Source organism: Psammomys obesus, unplaced genomic scaffold (assembly GCF_907164565.1).
Source record: "Psammomys obesus unplaced genomic scaffold, mPsaObe1.curated_primary_1811, whole genome shotgun sequence".
Taxonomy (NCBI): domain Eukaryota; kingdom Metazoa; phylum Chordata; class Mammalia; order Rodentia; family Muridae; genus Psammomys; species Psammomys obesus.
Genome location: NW_026596131.1, coordinates 2,207,263 through 2,226,047, shown reverse-complemented (window position 1 = coordinate 2,226,047; position 18,785 = coordinate 2,207,263). Strand labels below are relative to the sequence as shown.

At 44.4% G+C, this 18,785-nt stretch overlaps 1 protein-coding gene across 4 annotated transcripts in view; it reads right to left on the bottom strand.

The window, feature by feature from the left end:
* Map3k3 (mitogen-activated protein kinase kinase kinase 3) overlaps nt 1-10,004 on the bottom strand; it is a 67,199-nt gene extending 57,195 nt beyond the window's left edge. For 3 of the 4 annotated variants that reach the window (XR_008718382.1, XM_055592175.1, XM_055592176.1), the window contains exon 1: nt 9,926-10,004. Coding sequence is in view for 2 of the 4 variants with exons in the window: in XM_055592175.1 (XP_055448150.1) it covers nt 9,926-9,929 (4 nt within the window). In the remaining 2 variants the exon portion in view is untranslated. Of the gene's footprint in view, nt 1-9,414; nt 9,467-9,925 lie in introns of those variants that run through there. The other variant, XM_055592177.1, reaches the window with a different exon arrangement.
* Between the last annotated feature and the right edge of the window lie 8,781 nt (nt 10,005-18,785).

Below are 18,785 nucleotides of genomic sequence, written 5' to 3'. Positions count from 1 at the left end.
TGGTCTATACAGTTCTATGCCACCCAGGACTACATAGTCAGACCCTCTCTCTCTCTCAAAAAAAAAAAAAAAAGTTTTAAGGGCTGAAAGATGACTCAGTGTTAAGAACACCAGCTATTCTTGCAGAGAACCTGGGTTTGATTCCCAGAATCCACACAACAGCTTACAACCATTCAGGGGAGCTAGTACCCTCTCCTGGCCTCCTCCAGAAGAAGGCGGCAAGTGATGCACAGACACACATGAAAGCAAACCAATCCACATACGTAAACAAAATAAATTAATACAAAACAAGGGCTGGAGAGATGCCTCAGTGGTGAAGAGCACTGGCTGCTCTTCCAGAGGATCCAGATTCAATTCCCAGCAACCACATGGCAGCTCACAACTGTCTGTAACTCCAGTTCCACAGAATCTGACACCCTCACACCAATACACACTAATAAACAAAAAAACAAGAACAGAGGCGGGGTATACATATGTAAGGCCCTAGCAATACACTGAAACATAGTATCTAAGCTAGCTTAAATGTAATAGACATATAAAATAACATATATTATTAAACATTATTGCCTGAAACCTAGGGCAGCTGATATAAGGAAAGCAGGGTTATGAATTGAATTTTATGAAGACAAGCATAAAACTAGAAGCAATGACATTTTTCAATGATACTCCAACTACAGACACAGACGAATATAAGATGTGAACTGAGTGGCACTTTCAGGTATTGCTTTCTAGACTGAGATTTTAACTCGATTATCAGCATTCCCTCAGCATGGAATCCTACAAGAGCAACTCTTTAAAGTAAGAGCTTTCTTACAAGGCAGCAGCCAGGAATATGAACTTTGAGTAAGAAACATCTGAGTTTAAGGAGTCCTTAAATAAATCATGCATTTTCCTTAAATCTCAATTTCCTCATTTGCAATATGGAGGTTATAAAGCATCATTTTATAGAGTTGCTAAGATAGAAAGAGACAAAGAAGAAAACTTACAAATTACTCCTCATGATACTTAGTAATGCTTTAAATATGCTGGCTGTTATAGTCATCAATATGAAAAGGTCAGTGGAAAAAGACTGGAAGGGCTAATCTACCCTAGGATTTAATTTATTCCTGAATTATTAATCATTAACAATAAACATTTGCTCAATATTTATCATGCATTATACATTAAAAAGCCTCTTAAAAGATTTTATATATCTGAGTGTTTTGCCTCCATGCATGTATACACACCCCATGCATGCATGCCTGGTGCCCACAGAGGCAAGGAGGCAGCTGATCCCTTGGAACTGGAGTCACAGATGGTTCTGAGCTAACATGTGGTTCTAAGAACTGAACCCGGACCCTTCAAAGAGCAGCCAGTGCTCAACTGCTGAGTCATCTCTCCAGTCCCACTTCTCAACATTTGAAACGTAGGCAGGAGCAGTGAAGCCAAACTTTAATCCCAGCCCTTGGAAGGCAGAGGCAGGAAAATCTCGGTGAGTTTGAGGGTAGCCAGATCTGTATAGCGAGCTCCAGAGCAGCTAAAACTACAGTGAGACTCTTATCTTAAGAAAAGCAAAAAAGACAAAGTTTTAAAAGCGACTTCAGGGCTTTTGGAAGTAAAAACCCTTGGGGTAAATGTATAAAGCTGGGAGTGGTGGCACATGCTTTTAATCTCAGCAATGGGAGGCAGAGGAAGGTAGACCTTTTGAGTTGGTGAGGCCAGTCTGGTCTCCATACACAGTTCCAGGACAGCCAGGGCTACACAGTGAGATCCTGACTCAAAAACAAATAAGTTAAATTCTAAAAAATATACAGATATATGTCATTTTAAGAAGTAGATTGAAGAAACAGGCATGGTGACACACACCTGTAATCCCAGAACTCAGGTGGCTTAAGGCAGTAGTATCACAAGTATGAAGACAGCCTGGTCTGCCTCAAAAAATAAATAAATAAATAAATAAAAACAATAACACACACACACACAAACATAAGCCTAAACCAGGTATGATGCCACATGGCCCCAAATTCACCAAAATCACACCTAGGAAGTCTGAAGCAGGAAGACCACAGCAAGTTCAAGGCCAGGTTGGCTTATACAGCAAGACCTGGTCTCACAAAAACAAAGTAAGCTAATTTAGACAATATACAAACCAGTATACATAAATACAAATGTATGAAAATATTTTAAAATGTGAGTAGCAAGAATTTGTATATAGAGAATTTTATATAATCATTAACAGAATAAATAATCATTAACAGAATAAAGATTCTTTCCGAACAGCCAGCTATTTCAGCTATGCCAGAAAGCTTACAAAGTGAGCTGAAAAAAAAATAATTATCAAATAATGGATAAAGGAGTAAAGAGGATGAGACTTTGATCAGTAGACTATCAGAAAAAAAAACATAAAAAAATAAAATTTAAAAAAGAAATAAAGTACTAGAAATTTAAAAATTAGGGTCATTTGTTGTGGCATGCCTAAAATCCTAGTACTTGAGATGTAGAAGTGGGAGTTCACGGTTATGCTTAGCTATACGGGGAGATCCAGGCCAGCTATGAATAAATAAGAATCTGTTTCAAAAAAACAAACAAACATGAGGTGTGGTGGTGGCTCACTTGGTGAAGGCACTTGCCGCTAAGCCTGAGCGCTTGAGTTGGATCTCTAGGAACCACACAAAAGGTAAGAACCAACTGCCAGAAGCTGTTCTCTAACCTCTAGAAAGAGGCCACCAAGGCAGATGTGCACTGCCCTACAAAAGCACACACACTGAACAAACAAACAAACAATCTAGGAAGGGTATAGTGCTTATTCACAGGAAAAGAGAGAGAGAGAGAGAGAGAGAGAGAGAGAGAGATCTACAAAACAGGGATCAGAGTTCAGACTTTAAAAAGGAAGCAAGAGCACTCAGCAGGCAAAGGCACTTCGCCATCAAGCCTGACAAACTGGGTTTGATTCCTGAAACCCACGTGGTGGTAGGAGAGAAGTGACCCCTACACAAATTATCCTGACCTCCACACACAAACAGCGGGCACACACGAGCATGTACCTGGTGCACACACAGGAAGGGAAGGGGAGAGAGATGAAGAGGAGGGAAGGGGAGAGGAGAGAAGGGGAGGGAAACAGAGGCTCCTAAGAAATCATAAGCAAGCGGGTAATCCTCAGAAGCTTGTACTTTCTCTTCTCTTATTTCTGACTTATGGTGTGGGGCAATATACCCTCCTTTCTAGCTCCAGTACGAAGTGACTTTTCCACACTGAACTTCTATTTGAAAGGTCTTTAAGGCACTTCCCTTTTGTGAGCTCTCTTGGCTAACCCAGGGAGTTACAGGAAGTACCATGTCTTGTAATAAACACTGTCATCCTACAAGATATCTATTTATTATGCCACACACTATCTTTTCCACATTTACAAATCCCCAAAGTAATTTTTTGTTGATGGCAGGTTTTTGGAGACAAGGTCTCTCTATGTAGCCAGCTGTCCTAGAACTCACTAAGCAGACCAGGCTTGCCTCAAACTCAGAGTTCTACCTGCCTTTCTCGAAAGTGCTGGGATTAAAGGAGCTCTCCACCACACCCGGTCTAAAGTAATGTTTTAATCTTTGTTTTCACTGAACTAATGATGTTATTTCTTCATCTTGCCAAGGCTCTGTCTTAGTCCTGCCAGGTCATCTGATCATACTGCTCAACTCAAGACAGTCTGTGCTTCAGAGTGCCTGAGTCAGATTTTACTTTCTCTTCATGACATTTCTTTTTTTTTTTTTTTCCACTGCCTCTACCCTGACCATAACCAGGCAAAAATCATTTTTTCCAACATAATATTTTTATTGATTATTGGGGAATTTCCTATCATGTACCCTGAGTATACCTCCCAGCCCTGTCACTGACAAAAATCATTTGACAGTAAGTATACACAAACCAGACCCCATCTTTAAGAAAATTTGCTCCTTCAAGAACAAGGGTGGAGAATTAGTGAGATGGCTCAGCCTATAAACGCTTCTGCAAGCCTGATGCTCAGATCCACAGTGAAAGGAAAGAAGTGACTCCAAAAAGTTGTCCTTTGACCTCCACACATGCATGTATGCCTACCCCCCACACACAATTTAAAGAACATGGTTCACCCAGGCACAGTGGTGCATACCTTTTGATCTTAGCACTCAGGAAATGGAAGTAGAAGAATCATGAGTTCATGGCAAGTTTAGTTTGAGACCAGGGTGGACCACAAGAGACCCAGTTTCAAAAAACAAACACAGAAAATGGTTAAAGCCAAGAGTGGTGACTCACATCTATAATCCCACCAACTAGGAGGCAGAGACAGGCAGATCTCTGTAAATTCCAGGTCAGGTTGGTCTACATAGTGAGTTGCAGGACAGACAGAGCTACAGGTTGACACCCCTGTTTCAGGCCTTTCTCAAAATTTTAAAGATAATAAAAAAATTTTCAAAAACAGTATTTAATTTTTACTCAAAGTTAAATACTGATATTTATTGTTTTGTTACTAGGAGATATAACAACCTACCAAAATTAACTACTGGTTCAAAATGTTTAAATACATATCACCAAAGTAAAGCAGTGCTTCTTCCTAAAAATCAACAGAATCACCATTTTACACCACTGTGTGTAATATTCATTCATTCACAGGTCTTGTGCATGTGCCTTTGGAGGTCAAAGGTTGATATCAGGTATCTTCCTGTCCATCTCTCCACCATATTTTGGGGGACATGACCTCTCAGTGAACCTGGAATTCACCTATGTTGGCTGGCCAGGAGGCACCAGGAATCCTCTTGCAGGGCTCCCTCCCCATCTTGTAGGCTTGTCACATATGTACTAGGGATTTGAACTCAGGTCTTCACTTGCAAAGCAAGCACCTTACCAAGCTAACTGTCAGCTCCTTTCGATTATATTTTAATACTTGGTGAAACTAACTTAAAGGACTGAAGACTGTATTACATAACGTACGTGTGGGCCGCGTATGTGCGTCCCAACCGTTAACTTACAGAACTGGTCTCTTCTTTCAAACAATTACACACTTTTGGCAGGGTATCAACAATCACTTACTGGTTCAGCATCCTTAATCTGAAACAGACTAGAGATACTCAACCAGGAAAGTCTAGGCAAATGTTCCCAAATCAAGGGGACGGAGTGTGAGGGATGGTGAGATGGCTAAGGGGTTAGGAGCACTTATGCTGCTGCAATCATCCTGGGTTCAAGTTCCAGCAGCCACATGTTGATTAACAACCACATGTAACTCTAGTTCCAGGGAATCTGGTATCTTCTTCTGACCTCTGACAGCACCAAGCATGCATGTGTTACACATGCAGATATGCAAACAAAACCCTCACACATAAAACAACTAAATTTAATTAAAAAATCTGATAAACTCTGATTCCCAGTACTTTGATAGTAAGAATTGAACTTTAAAGGTCTCACACATGTCATACAGGACACTCTACCACTGAGCTAGCTCCCTAGACCTTTTAGATAAGGAATACTCAGTCTGAATTTGTTTGCAATTTCTGCTTCATCGTACCTCCTTGTGAGCTCTTGGTACACACAGGCCCAGGCTAAATACAACACCTGAATAGAGGATGCACTTGGCAAACGGGCACAGAGTAAGTGAACAATTTATTTAAAAAACCAGGAAAACTTGCACTCTGTATTTCCCTAAGTAATGTTTAGTTGAATGCATATTTTTGTTTTACAAAATCTAAAATCTGATTTATATTGTTTTGGTCTTCTGTCAGTCTTCAAATAGCCCAAATAGGCTTCATTTCTGCTATGCAGTAAAAATGGTCTAGAACTCCTGATTCTTCTACTTCCAATTCCTAAGTGCTGAGAATGGAGGCATGTACCATCATTTTTTATTTTTCTTTGTTTATCCTTGTATGTATGTTTGTGCACGTGAGCATGCGGGGTGGAGCGCACCTCTGATGTGCATGTTGTTGGCAGAGCAAGACTCAGGGGTCTTCTATGTTCTTCACCTTTCTACCTTAAGATGGGGTCTCTCACTGAACTGCAAGTACACCATTTTGGCTAAGCTGGCTAACTAGGCAGGAGCTCACAAGATCCACCTGCCTCCTCCCCCAATGCTAGGGTTACAGGTTAAAGCCAGGGCTGGCTTTTTATGTGGATACTAGAGATTCAAACTCGGGTCCTCATGCTTGCAGAGCAAGCACTTTTACCCACTAAGCTGTCTTTCCTGCCCTCAACTGTCATTTTTTAAAAATATCAAAAAATCAGGGTTAAAGAGATGGCCCAACAGTTAAGAGCCCCAGCTGTTCTTTCAGAGGACTGAGGCTCAATTCCCAGGACCCACACAGTGGCTCACAACTGTCTGTTACTCCAGTTCCATGGGATCTGACACAGCCTTTGTGGGCACTGGGCACACGTGTGGTACACACACACATAGGCAAAACACATTACACATTTAAAAAGTAATTTAAAAATTTAAAAACACATCAAAATTCTACTCATGAGTCTTGTATGCATGGCCTCAGTTCCTGAGACTCTCTTTCAAAAAACAGGCTTCGTGGGCTGGAGATATTTATTCAGTGGTTAAGGGCTCTTCTTGCTATCAGTGGATTAGGGGAGAGGGATAGGGGAGGAAGAGGGAGGGAGAGAGGGTGGGACCAGGAGGAAACAAGGCAGGGGGCTACAACTGGGATACAAAGTGAATAAATTATAAATAATAATAATAATAATAATTTAAAAAGAAAAAAAAAGCTCTTTCTGCTCATCAGGCTCCTCACAACCTCCTGAAACTCTAGCTTCCGTGGAGCTAACACTCTGCTCTGACATTCACACAAACACATACACCTAAATAAAAATAAATCTTAAAAAAAGAATAAAAACAAAATCTACTCATGCTACAGGTGTGTTAATTTATTAAACTATGACTCAGGAGTCTCAAGACAGTTGTTAATCATGCTGAGTCTACTACAGAGGTGGTCTAGTCAAATTGAGACTTCCAAAAGCCTTGGAACCCTAGAAACACAGACCTCATTCTGTAAGTTACAACAATTTCTACTCTAAACCAAGTTGTCAGCCCAGAACCAACCATCTTTAATCCTATATTCAATTCCCTAGATTCCTGTAATATGTCCATGTCCTTACCCATTTTTAATATATCCCACTAAGCTTCAAATCACATTTAGAAAAAGAGCAAATAAACACTAGCAAGTAAGTCCCAAATAATTATTAATAGCATTACTATAATTATTGGAAGATTTCTAGTATGTCCAAGAAAAAAAAATCCCAGTTTCAATAGTCACACCATAGCAAAGCCAAAAATAAAACCAAAACAAAAAACAAAACAACCAACCAACCAGAGATTTCCTATTATTTACAAGGACAAGTTGCAGTTTCCACTAGGTGTTTGCTAGAACTAACAGACAATATAAAGTCTGACCTGTTTTCATTAACAAGTCAAGTGGTCAAACAGGCTTGAGTCTGGAGCACAGAACTGCTCAGGAAAATATGACTGTAGATCAAAGGGCCTGCAGGGCAGAGATGCAAACTAGTTTCAGTCCTTTAGTCATTGACCTGGATTTTAAGTACCGAAAATATTAAGGAATCTGTTTATCTTTTATTAAATGTTTGAGTTTGTTTGTTTACTGGGTTCTGGGGAAGCAGAGGCAGAAGGATTACTACAGATTCAAGGATAGCCTGATCTATACAGCAAGTACTAGGGTAGCTAGGGTTATGCAGGGAGACCCTGTCTCAGAACAAAACAAAACGGGATAGGGGGCTGAAGAGATGGCGTGGCTCAGCGATTAAGAGCATTGGCTGCTTTTCCAAAGGAACTGGGTTCAATTCCCAGCACCTACATGGAGGCTCAAAACTGTCCGTAACTCACACCCTGACACAGACATACATGCAGGCAAGACGCCAATGCACTTTAAATAAAAATAAGCTATTTTTTAAACTAGAGAGAGAGAAACGGTATCAAGAAAGAATGCTAGGGATGTAGGCCCAATGATAAAGTGTTTGCCTAGCATTCACACGGCTAAGGGGTGCGGGTGGGGGTGGGGGTTGATTCCCAGCACTGAAAACAAGACAATACAGTTAAAAAGTGACATGGGGTCAAATGAGAAGATACCAAGTTCCCTATTCTTTTTTCTTTGGGACTTTACCCAGGGGAAAGAAATAGTTTCTTTCCTCCCAGCAAGGCCTTCCCATATATTCATACACTTGTTGAAAACATCTTCAAATGTGAAAACAGGCTCTCGTCTATTTTCATGCTAAATAATAAGATGAGGCCCTCATTATCTGGGCACTCTCACTGGTTTTGAAATCAAAGTGTTGTGTGTGAGGTCTGTACACCCCAGGGATCTCACGATCTCACTCCCCTTTGGAACTTAAGTCTCACCCACAAGACAAGAAGGAAAACTTATTAGACTATTACAATATAGATCCATATTTCAAAGATTAGCTTAAGTTCTGTAGCAAAAGATAAAATGTGGGAGGCCTGGGGAGGACAAAAAGAACTTTGTTCCCCAATTATTATATCAAGAAATATGTGCCCCATATAATAAGCATTCCATAAGTATTTACTGGAATGTGTATGCATTGTAAATATAAATAAATATTTAAATGTAAGGCCTTACTGGGTTCCTTTTGTATCTCTCAGATGAGACCTCTGTAGAAAGGAAAAAAAAAAAAAAAAGTCCAAAATACAGTATGGAAAGAGAACAGAACATGAACAAATCCTTCCCATACTGTATGAGGGACAGCGGGTTAAGAACAAAGCAATTCATTTAAAGCCAATGTGCTATTGCATCCACTTAACCTCCTACAAAAACGACTTGACCTTGCTATGGGACAAAGCAAACATTAACATTCCGTTTTCATATGGAGCACTGATGCAAGCAATGAATACTTCTGCAAAGGAGGCTTTCACTAAATTTTACCCCTTTCTGACTTAGGACAATACTAAATGTTTCGCAGAACCTGATTTGAGACCAGGAACAAGAGCATCACCATACCTGGGCCAACTGGAGAAGCAAGGTAAACTTAAAATGTCACACATTCCTTAGCTGAGTCCAAGTCTTTTGGTAAAGTACCAAAATCATGGTAACTACAATTCAGTTCAAATACTGTGTGGAAGACATTTAAAACTTTTCTTAGATTACATCTTCACAGCAGAATTGCAAATACTGACAAAAAGGAAATGATTTCATAGTGATTCTTTTGTGTAGCGAATGCCTCTTTCAAAAAGTTACATAGTTTCAGGGATAGCGCAGGATAAAAATAATAGCCGGATTTTTCCAATCGCAGGGTCTGAGTTGTAACCCACAGCGCTTAACCAATCTTAACTTCCAGTAATCGGCGAGGAGCGCAGCTCGCATTTCTCAAGCCCGCTGTAGCTAACAGGGATCCGCGTCGAATCGCCTCGCAGTCGATCCCCCGCACACCCTCCCCCCACCGCGCAGGGGAACGCACCGAGCTCGAGAGCAAAGCCCCGGGAACTCACAGGCCAGCCTGTGTGAGCAAAGGGAAGGAAATGACACAGGCAGGAAAAAAAAAAAAAAAGCAAATCAAGGAAAAGACACAACAGCAGCTGGGCCTGCACCAGGCTCCAACCCCGGCCCCACACTGAGCTCCGGCTCCCCCACCCTCGAGCTCGCGGGCCAGCTCGCTGGGGACCGAGTGGGCGGCCCCGCCGAGCACGGGCCTCGGTCCCGCAGACCCCTCCCCGGGATGCGCCGGCCGCACGCCCGGAAAGAGAGCTGCCCAGTGGGTCTGGCCGGCAGGGCCAGCCCGGAGGGTGGCAGCGGCCGGAGCCGCCCCGGTCGCGGAGGCGCGGAGAGGCGAGCGCTCCGCGGTCCCCTGCCCCAGGACCGGCGGGCCGTCCATGCCTGTCAGGCGGCGGCCCAGGGTCCTCCTCCCCTCAGCCCGGGGCGGGGCGTCACGAAACGGCGCGGGCACAGGCCGGGGCGGTGGCGGCACTCACCCATGGTGGCGGCGGCGGCGGCTACAGCCCAGAAGTGTCACCTCTGCAGCCGGGGCTGCATGCCGGGGGAGCAGGCGGCGGGGACGGCAGCGGGCCTGGCTCCGCGCGGGGGCCGCGGGCTGCGCTGGCTGCGCTCGGGGCCCCCGCCGCCTCCCCGGGCTCCGGCTCCGGCCGCGGCCGGGCGCTGTGGCATGGGCGGAGTGGCCCGCTACATCCCCGGCGCTCCCAGGCTCGGCCCAACCCGGCCTCGGCGGCGCCGCTCGGCCCGCCCGCCTGCCAGTCCCGAAGTCCAGAAGTCGCTCCGTCCGGCCACCGTTCTCCACCTCAGGAACGCTCCGAAAAACAAACCGCTGGGCGCGCAGCTAGCCTCGCTGGCTGTCACTCACGCCGGCATCCTCCAATCGCAGGCAGCCGCTGGGCCTTGGCGCCACCCCCACTCTCACTGCCAGCCAATAACCAGGAGGAAGCCAGGTACTCCCGCCCCTCCTCCGCTCTCTCCCGACGCCCTCACTCTCAGCCGCCAGCTAATCACGGCGAACCAATCCCGCCTACTCTCACAGGATGCCAATGGGCGAAGTCAAAGCGATTTCCGAGGGCTGTCTAGGGCCTGCCAATCACCGAGACAGCGCCCGTCCTCTCGCGCCTAGCCAATCAGGGAGAGAGCGCCGAGCGCCCGCCTCGGGGCGTCGCTAGCTGGCGCTCTCGGCTTCTCCTGCCGAAGGTGTGGGCCGCTCCAATCACAGCGCCGGCCTGAGGCTCCGCCCACAGCCCCGCCCCTGTCCGGTCGCGGAACCCTCGACGTGCGCGCGGGCTGGCGCTGTTCCCCCAGGCGGCTCTTCTGGCCCGGGTTTTGGCCGAGACGTTCTCTGCGGAGGCCCTCAGAAAACGTCAACCTTCGGCCCTGGGGCTGTCGATTGTCGCGACTTCGGGGTCCTGAGGTGCCCGGCCCCTGCTGGTGCGAAGCGGCTGGCGCGGAATGGGCGGAGAAGATTTAGCTCCGTGCTTCCAGGCCACTTGTGCTGCGCAACCTCCCGAGTACCCACGGCTCCGACTGCCGCTTTTGCAGGCGGGAGGCCGGTCTCGCCGCGCCTCTCCTTCCCCCGGGTCTCAGACCTCCCGAGGCCACACCCATGGGTCCCGATTCCTCGTTCCCAAAGCCTAGGAGTACTGGAATGTGGGTCCCCACATTCTGTGTTCTGCTCGAGTTGCTTTTGGACAACAGTTTTGCTCTTAGGATTCTAAAAGCGAGCCACGTTTTTAAAAGAAAACGGAACAAGTACAGGAAAATAGAAAGAAAATCCCTCCCTGGAGATAAGTTCTATTTCCTAGCTAGATATACAGTGTTTGGAAAAACAAAACAAAAACTTCGTATTGTTCTGTGGTGTGCTTACACTTTTTTAAGTGTTTCCTGTGCCAGTAAATATTGTCTCAAAACAATTGTAGTGGCTGTGTGATATTTCAAAAGAGCATTGTGGTTAACTTCTCCAACCTCCATTGTTTCAACAATTTATACACCCAGTCTTTAGATTCCAACTACCACAATTAATGTGGGTTCCCTTTCTCTTGACATTGTTGCAGCGACATAGTTCAGATTCCAGAAAAATCTTCTTCAGATGCCATTTTCAGTTGTCTTTGCCTGTAGTGTCAAATCTTAGTGTCTTGAACAATCCTCTCTCTATCCCCACCCTCAATGCCATGATATTTAATTAACTCTCTTGTCCTGTTTTTCTCTCTTTTTTTTTTTCTTTTTTGAGTCTCGCTCTCTACTTAACCTAGTCTGTCCTGAGCTGCTATGTAGCCTGTCTGCTCTAAAACGCCAAGATCCGCCTGCCTCTGCCTCCTGGGCGCTGAAATTAAAAGGCTGTGTCACTAGACCCAACTCGATTTTTCTTCAAACTTTCAAGTCTCATATTCTCACTTGATTAAGTCCCTACTTTACTCAAGTGCCTTAACTGGAATTTGTTTTTTTTTTTTTTCTGCTGAGGAAAAAGAGAAAAACACCGACCATTTACTAGATGCCAGGTATGTAATCTCATTTAACCTCTTCAATAACTGAGCTAAGTAAGCTTCTTACCCTAACCTTTCCTTCAGGTGCCCTCTTTGTGATTTCCATTTCCATTGTCTGTCCCTCAGCCACCAAAGTCAAACATTCCCATGCTGCAGTTGCCTATGCGCTGAGGATTCCAGCTTAGGCAGGTCTGTATTCTAAATTCCAGGCACCAATCTTGAGTATCCCGCAGGCACCTCAAATTCTACAGCTCCAAACTGAACCCATCATTTCCTCCATTGTTCATTATTGGTTCCCTAAGGAAGACACTGAGTTATCATCAAACTCTTCCTCTCCATTCTCCTTTTCCAACCACCAATCTTAAATAGGTCTCCAATCCACCTGCCTTTCTTTCACCCCAGCTCTACTAGCCCAGCTCAAACCATCAAAATCTCTTGCTCAGTTTAAAGTATATTCACACCACAGTGACTTTCTATCAGACACATGATGAAAGCAAACTCGATGTACAAATAGGGGCTGGAGAGATAGCTCAGCAGTATAGAGTGCTTGCTGCTCTTGCAGAAAACACAGGTTCAGTTAGCAGCACCCACACTGCCCAGCTCACAACAGCCTGCAAACCCAGCTCCTGGGGGATTGGGCCTCTTCTCAGCTCCACAGGCACCATGCGTGCATGTCATATACCATACATAAATCCAGGCACACACACATACCAATACAATAATTTTTTTTAAAAAGATAATCAAATATGTGAATGTAGTAAGGAAGTCCCCCCACGACCCCGCATCCCTTTCTCTCAAACTTTCATTTTCCACCCCCAAGTCCCTGCTGCAGCCACACTGGAAGCTCTTCAAATCTATCTCAACTTTTCAATCTATTTCCCACTTCTCCTCTCCCTCCCCACAGAGTCCTATGCAGACCATGTTCTCTCTTTTGAATATTCTCCATTTCTGCTCCCTCTCATTTCTTCAGGGGAGAACTAATTCCTCCTTAGTTCTCCATCACTCTTTGAGAAGGCCTTCCCTACCTCTTAAACTGAGCTAAGGCCCTTTGACATGCTCCCAGAGCACCTGGGACTTTCTTTGTCCAAGCACCTGTTCTCTAATGTAATTGCATTGTGCGAAATAAGGAGAGAAACAGAAGCTGTCGGGTGGAGGTGTAGCTCAGTGGCAAAGGCCTCACCTAGAATGTGCAAGACCCTGGGTTTGCTCCCCTAGCACCAGGCATGGGGGCGACAAATGAGCAAGAAAGAAGCTGTCATTCAAACTGGCATGCCAACCATCTGAATTCTAAATGCCTGCCGTGTGGTGTGCTGCACACATGCCTGTAATCCTAGCCTAGGAGGCAAAGCTGAGAAGACTGCCTTAAGTTGAAGGCCAGCTGCTAGTCTATATAGCAGTCCGCTTCTCAGGACCATATAACATAGCATAACTCTGTCTCAAAATAAGAGGGGAGGGGGGGAGTGTCAAATGTGGATACTGGTAATTGAGCGTAATTTCACTAAAATACGCTCTTAGTTATATATTTTATCTTCCCTCTGTGGATTGCTTTCTCTCCTCTCCATTGCTTTCTCTTCACTGCCTGAAGCTTCCTAGCTGGGCCATGCCTTCTAAAAGCTCTTAGTTTTAAAATGACTGATGCCTCTGGGTATCTGAGCCACACCTACTCCCAGTGCCAGGGCCCAAGAAAGCACTGGCTCTATCTGGCAGCCCAATTGTATATTAGCTGCACACTTTCATTCTTTTCTTTCAAGAACATGGTGCTGACAGGACAAAGAGGGAATAATAAAAACAATGGATGAATTCTCTTAGGAGAGAGATCAATAGGTTTAGTTTATAAAAGAAAAATACCAGGAAAACTATCACTTGATTTTATGAAAATTCTTTCAAATCAGAAATAAAGCAGGCTACATTTTAGATTGCGTGTTGAACCAGTAAGTTGACTGTGTCATCAAGGAATGATACGCATATCTCATAGAAGATTCTTCAACTGTGATTTCTTAAAATTATGGTATTCTTCTAAATAAAAATAGTATTCATTTTAAAGCCACAGTGGTATAAATTTATGTAAGTGAGCAAAGGTAAAGAAAATCCATTGTGCCTCTTTTCTAAGTAGACATCCAAATTGCCACTGATAGGGGGAAAAGTTAAACAAATTACAATATAATATAATAAAATAGAATGTGCCCACAAACAAGAATAAAGAGCCTTCCTCCATAAATACCAAAAAGATCCAAGATACCCTGTGATGGGGGAAGGGGGGTGAAGCCAGATCATAAAGTATTATAAAGTATAAAGGGTGACCGTATTTTTTGAAAGATTTATTTTTATTATTTTAAATTTATTTTTATGTATGTAGGGATGAGGAGAGTATGTGTATGAATTCAGGAGCCCCAGGAAGCCAGGGGTGTTTTACCTCAGGTTGAGGGCCGTTTGTGTGTGCATTTACATTTGTGTAGAGATTAGAGGATGACCTTGGCTTCTATCTTGACTGAGGCAGGATTTTTTGTTGTTTACTGCTGTTTCAGGCTCGCTGGCCACAAGATTCTAGGGATTCTCCGTCTCTCTCATCTCCCCACAGGAGCACTGGGATTGCAGAGGTGGGCACTGCCACTTAGGGTGTCACCTGGATTCTGGAGATTCTGACATTCACACTGCACCCACTGAGCCATCTCTCCTGCCCTGAACACTAACTACTGCCATACAGCAGTGTAAACGCCCTAATAGCACCTGAACTTTAGACAGGAAGAGTCACATCTAAGAAGTTAAATTCTTTTTTTTTTAATAACTTATATAATTTTATTTTATGTGCATTAGTGTGAAGGTGTCAGATCCCTTGGAATTGGGGGCATAGACAGTTGTGAGCTGCCATGTGGGTGCTGGGAATTGAATCCAGGTCCTTTGGAAGAGCAGACAGTGCTCTTAACCACTGAGCCATTTCTCCAGCACCGAGGTTAAATTCTTGTTCAGGACTGGCAGAGCCTGAATCTGTTCACTAGCCCAGGCTGGCTTCAACTCCATAGGATCCTCCTGCCTCAATCTTTCCAGTGCTCAGATTATAGGCATGGATACCATTCCCAGTTACTAACTTACAAAACAAGTAGGTGGGACAGAGAGAGGTTTTCACAGTTCAGAGTACTTGCTGCTCTAGTAGAGAACCAGAGTTTGATTCCCTGCACCCACACAGCTGCCTGAACTCCTGCGGAACATGAAACCCTCTTCTGATCTCCATAGCACCCACACACACTGTATACACACAAACACACACACACACAGTAACATGAAACTCAAAAATAGATAAAAAAATAATCTTTTTGTCATAAGCAAAAGATACAAGAAAGAATAAAGTTAAAAGTGCTACCTATTCAGTGGCTGAGCACGGAATGAAGTCAAAACTAGTTTGTATTATCACAGCGCTCACTTCTGCAAGAACCACAGACTCTTTCTTCTCATAGAACATCTCCAAGGAGTCTATAAAAATTTAAAAGAATACCTAGGAGTCAGAGACTCTTAGAGTTTGAGGCTTTCTTGTCTGCTTTGCTAGAAAATTCAAAGAAAAATAACTTGGGCTGCGGAGAGGTCAGTCAGTAAGCGCCTGCCTTGCACACAAGAGAAGCTGAGTTTGATCACCAGAACCCACGCAAAAATACCAGGCAGAGGGCACGCTCTGCTAACCTCAGCGCTGGGGAGGCAGAGACAGAGGACCCCTGGAGCTCGCTCACCAGCCAGTCTAACTGGTCAACTCCAGGCAAATGAGAGATCCTGTCTCAAAGGTGGATGACATTCCTGAAGAAAGTTGTCTTCTGGCTGGTGCGCGCACACACACACACACACACACACACACACACACACACAGACACATAACTCAACACCATTGTAGTATTTCCCAGATTTCTTCTGGGTACACCAGGGCCTCTTGCAAAAGGGGAGTAGTTGTACACAAGAACACTGCTTTGCTCCCCACTGACCCCAAGTGCTAAGGTTATAGGTATGCTGACCATGCTGTTTACATGATGCAAGGGACCAATTCTGAGCCCTTGTACATGCTAAGCAAATACTGTATCATCTGAACTACAGCCACAGCCCCACAGCAGCACTTCTAGTAAGAGTCAGCGTAAGCTAGGCTTGCTAGCACAGGCCTATAATCCTATCTACTTAGGAGGCTGAGATAGCAGGATCATAAGCTCAAGGCCAGCATGGGCAACTTGGTGATACCCTGTTTCAAAAAAATACAAACAGGGATAGCCTGGTGGTATCTATAGCATTTGCTTAGGAAAACCTTAGGTCAGGTTTGATCCTAACACACACACACGTAATTGTCAAAGTTGGGCTGTAGACAGAGCTTGTCACAAATACTTCCATCGCACCAGAAGAACATGAACATACCCCAGTGTGGCTTCAAGGCAGTGAATAACTTTGTGTTACTGAGACAGTGATCAAAGATAAGTCAATATAAATCATCCCAGTCCCACTTTTCTGGCTTAAAGGTGTGCTATGGCTAGGCATGATGGGTCACACCTGTGGCCAGCACTCCTGAGGCAGAGTCAGGGAGAAGCTCAAGCCCAGCATGTCCTACATGGGCTATACAATGCGACCCTGGTTTGGTTTTGTTTTTGTTTGTTTAAAAAAACACAGCATACACCTACACACACACACAGGCAAACAGGCACACGCACAGCCCTTATGCCCAGACTCCCAAATGTTGTCTGTCTCCTAATTGGGCAATAATCTGAGTAGGATTTTGGTTTTTGACTTTAGGTTTGGTTTATGGTTTTGTTTTCTGGGCTCAAACGGAAAATCCTGTCTAGCTGCCTTAGTGTCAGAATAACTGCTATACAGGGCCACACCCAGCACCTATTGTCTGCTTATTTCATATAATTCCCCTTGGGCCAGGGATGTAGCTCAGTGGTAGAGCTTAGCAGGAGTGAGGCCCTGGGCTGGATCTCTAGCACTGAAAACAAACAAACATTTCTCCCGATAAAAATAATAATATGATTCCAGAAAGAAGAACTCAGTAATAATAGCAGACATGGTGAGCCACGCCTGTGATAATCTCAGTACCAGAGAGGGTAAAGCAGGAGAATGGCTATGAGTTCAAGGCCTATACAGTGAGCAATGCCAGCCTGGGCTACACGGTAAGGCTGTCTCACTAATTAAAATAAAATAAAATGCCAAAACAAGGCACAAAAAAAAAAAAAAAAAAAAAAAAAAACAGTAAAAACATCACCATTCTAAGATTGCCAATCCTCCTAGCCACAAAACAAACAACAACTAAAACCAAATCTCATATAAACTCTTGAGAGGTAGGAGGAGGAGGATCTTGGCCACATAGCAAATTTGAGGCTAATCTGGATTACATGAGACCTCATTTCAGAGAGGGCAAAAAGGAGAGAAAAGAACTAACAAGCATAGTATTGTTGAATAAATATTTCAAAATGTGACTTATACTGTATCTAGTACATACACCATTTTTTTAGTGACAGATTGAACTCAGCGATCTCACACATGCTAAGCACACGATCAAACAATGAGCTTCCACTGAGCTACACCCTAGCCCAACATACATTAATTTGGAATCTTTACATAATATTCTATTGTAGATATTTTATGACATAGAATCTTCTTTTGTTTTGCTTTGCTGAGACAAGGTCTTAGTGAGTAGCCCAGGCTCGCCGGGAACTCCACATGTAGACCGGGTAGCCTTAAACTCTCAGGGCTCCTCCTCCCTCCGCCTTCCGAGTGCTGGGGTTACAGGTGTGTGTCACCATAGCGAGACGGATATAAAGTATTCTTAGAAGATGAATGTTGTTGTAGTGAATGCCAGGGATTTATTGTGCAATAGAAAGGACCATACTTTTGCCTGCCCATTCCAAAACTTCTTTTTTTTTTCTCTGTGTAGCCTTGGCTGTCCTGAACTCACTCTGTAGACCAGGCTGGCCTTGAACTTACAGAGATCCGCCTGCCTCTGCCTTCCTGAGTGCTGGGATTACAGGTGTGTGTCACTGCACGAGGTCCCCGAACTTTTATTACTGCTCTGAGATCCCTGGACACCCCCCCTTGATGATCGCTATGTGAGATTTCAAAACAACGCAACAAGGAAAAGCTTAAGCTCCCTTCCCTGAGACACAGATGCCGCTGGTACACAACTCACTTTTACAATGATGAAAAGCAGACAGAATGTGTCAGTAACCTAAATTCTTCCCTTCTCAAATGCCCTCACCATATGAATCTTCACAGGCCTGGTGACTTCTGTTCTTAATTGTATTGTACAGACATGGCCATCGTTATGGTTCAAGCCTGCCCATTTCTGCTTTTCTTTGTTTACAGCAGGAGGGTGCAGGCACCGCCAGGGGTCAGTGCAGAGACATCCTCAAAGGCACTTCACCACACAGTACAGCCAGCCAGCAGGGCTACAACAACCCATTTTTAACAAACTCTTCTAGTTTGGAAGAGGCCTGTTCACAAGAGTAGCCATGTTCCCTTAAAATTTCTCAGATTAGCTCCACAAGGAGAGCAATAGATCAAAAAATTTCTTGGACACAGGGGTCTCTTCTGAGACTGATACTCCAACCAAGGACCATGCATGGACATAACCTAGAACCCCTGCACAGATGTAGCCCATGGAAGCGCAGTCTCCAAGTGAGTTTCCTAGTAATGGGAACAGGAACTATCTCTGACATGAACTCAGCGGCTGGCTCTTTGATCACCTCCCCCTAATGGGGGAGCCGCCTTACCAGGCCACAGAGGAAGTCAATGTAGCCAGTCCTGATGAGGCCTGATAGACTAGGTTCAGATGGAAGGGGAGAAGGACCTCTCCTATCAGTGGACTTGGGGAGGGGCATGAGAGGAGATGAGG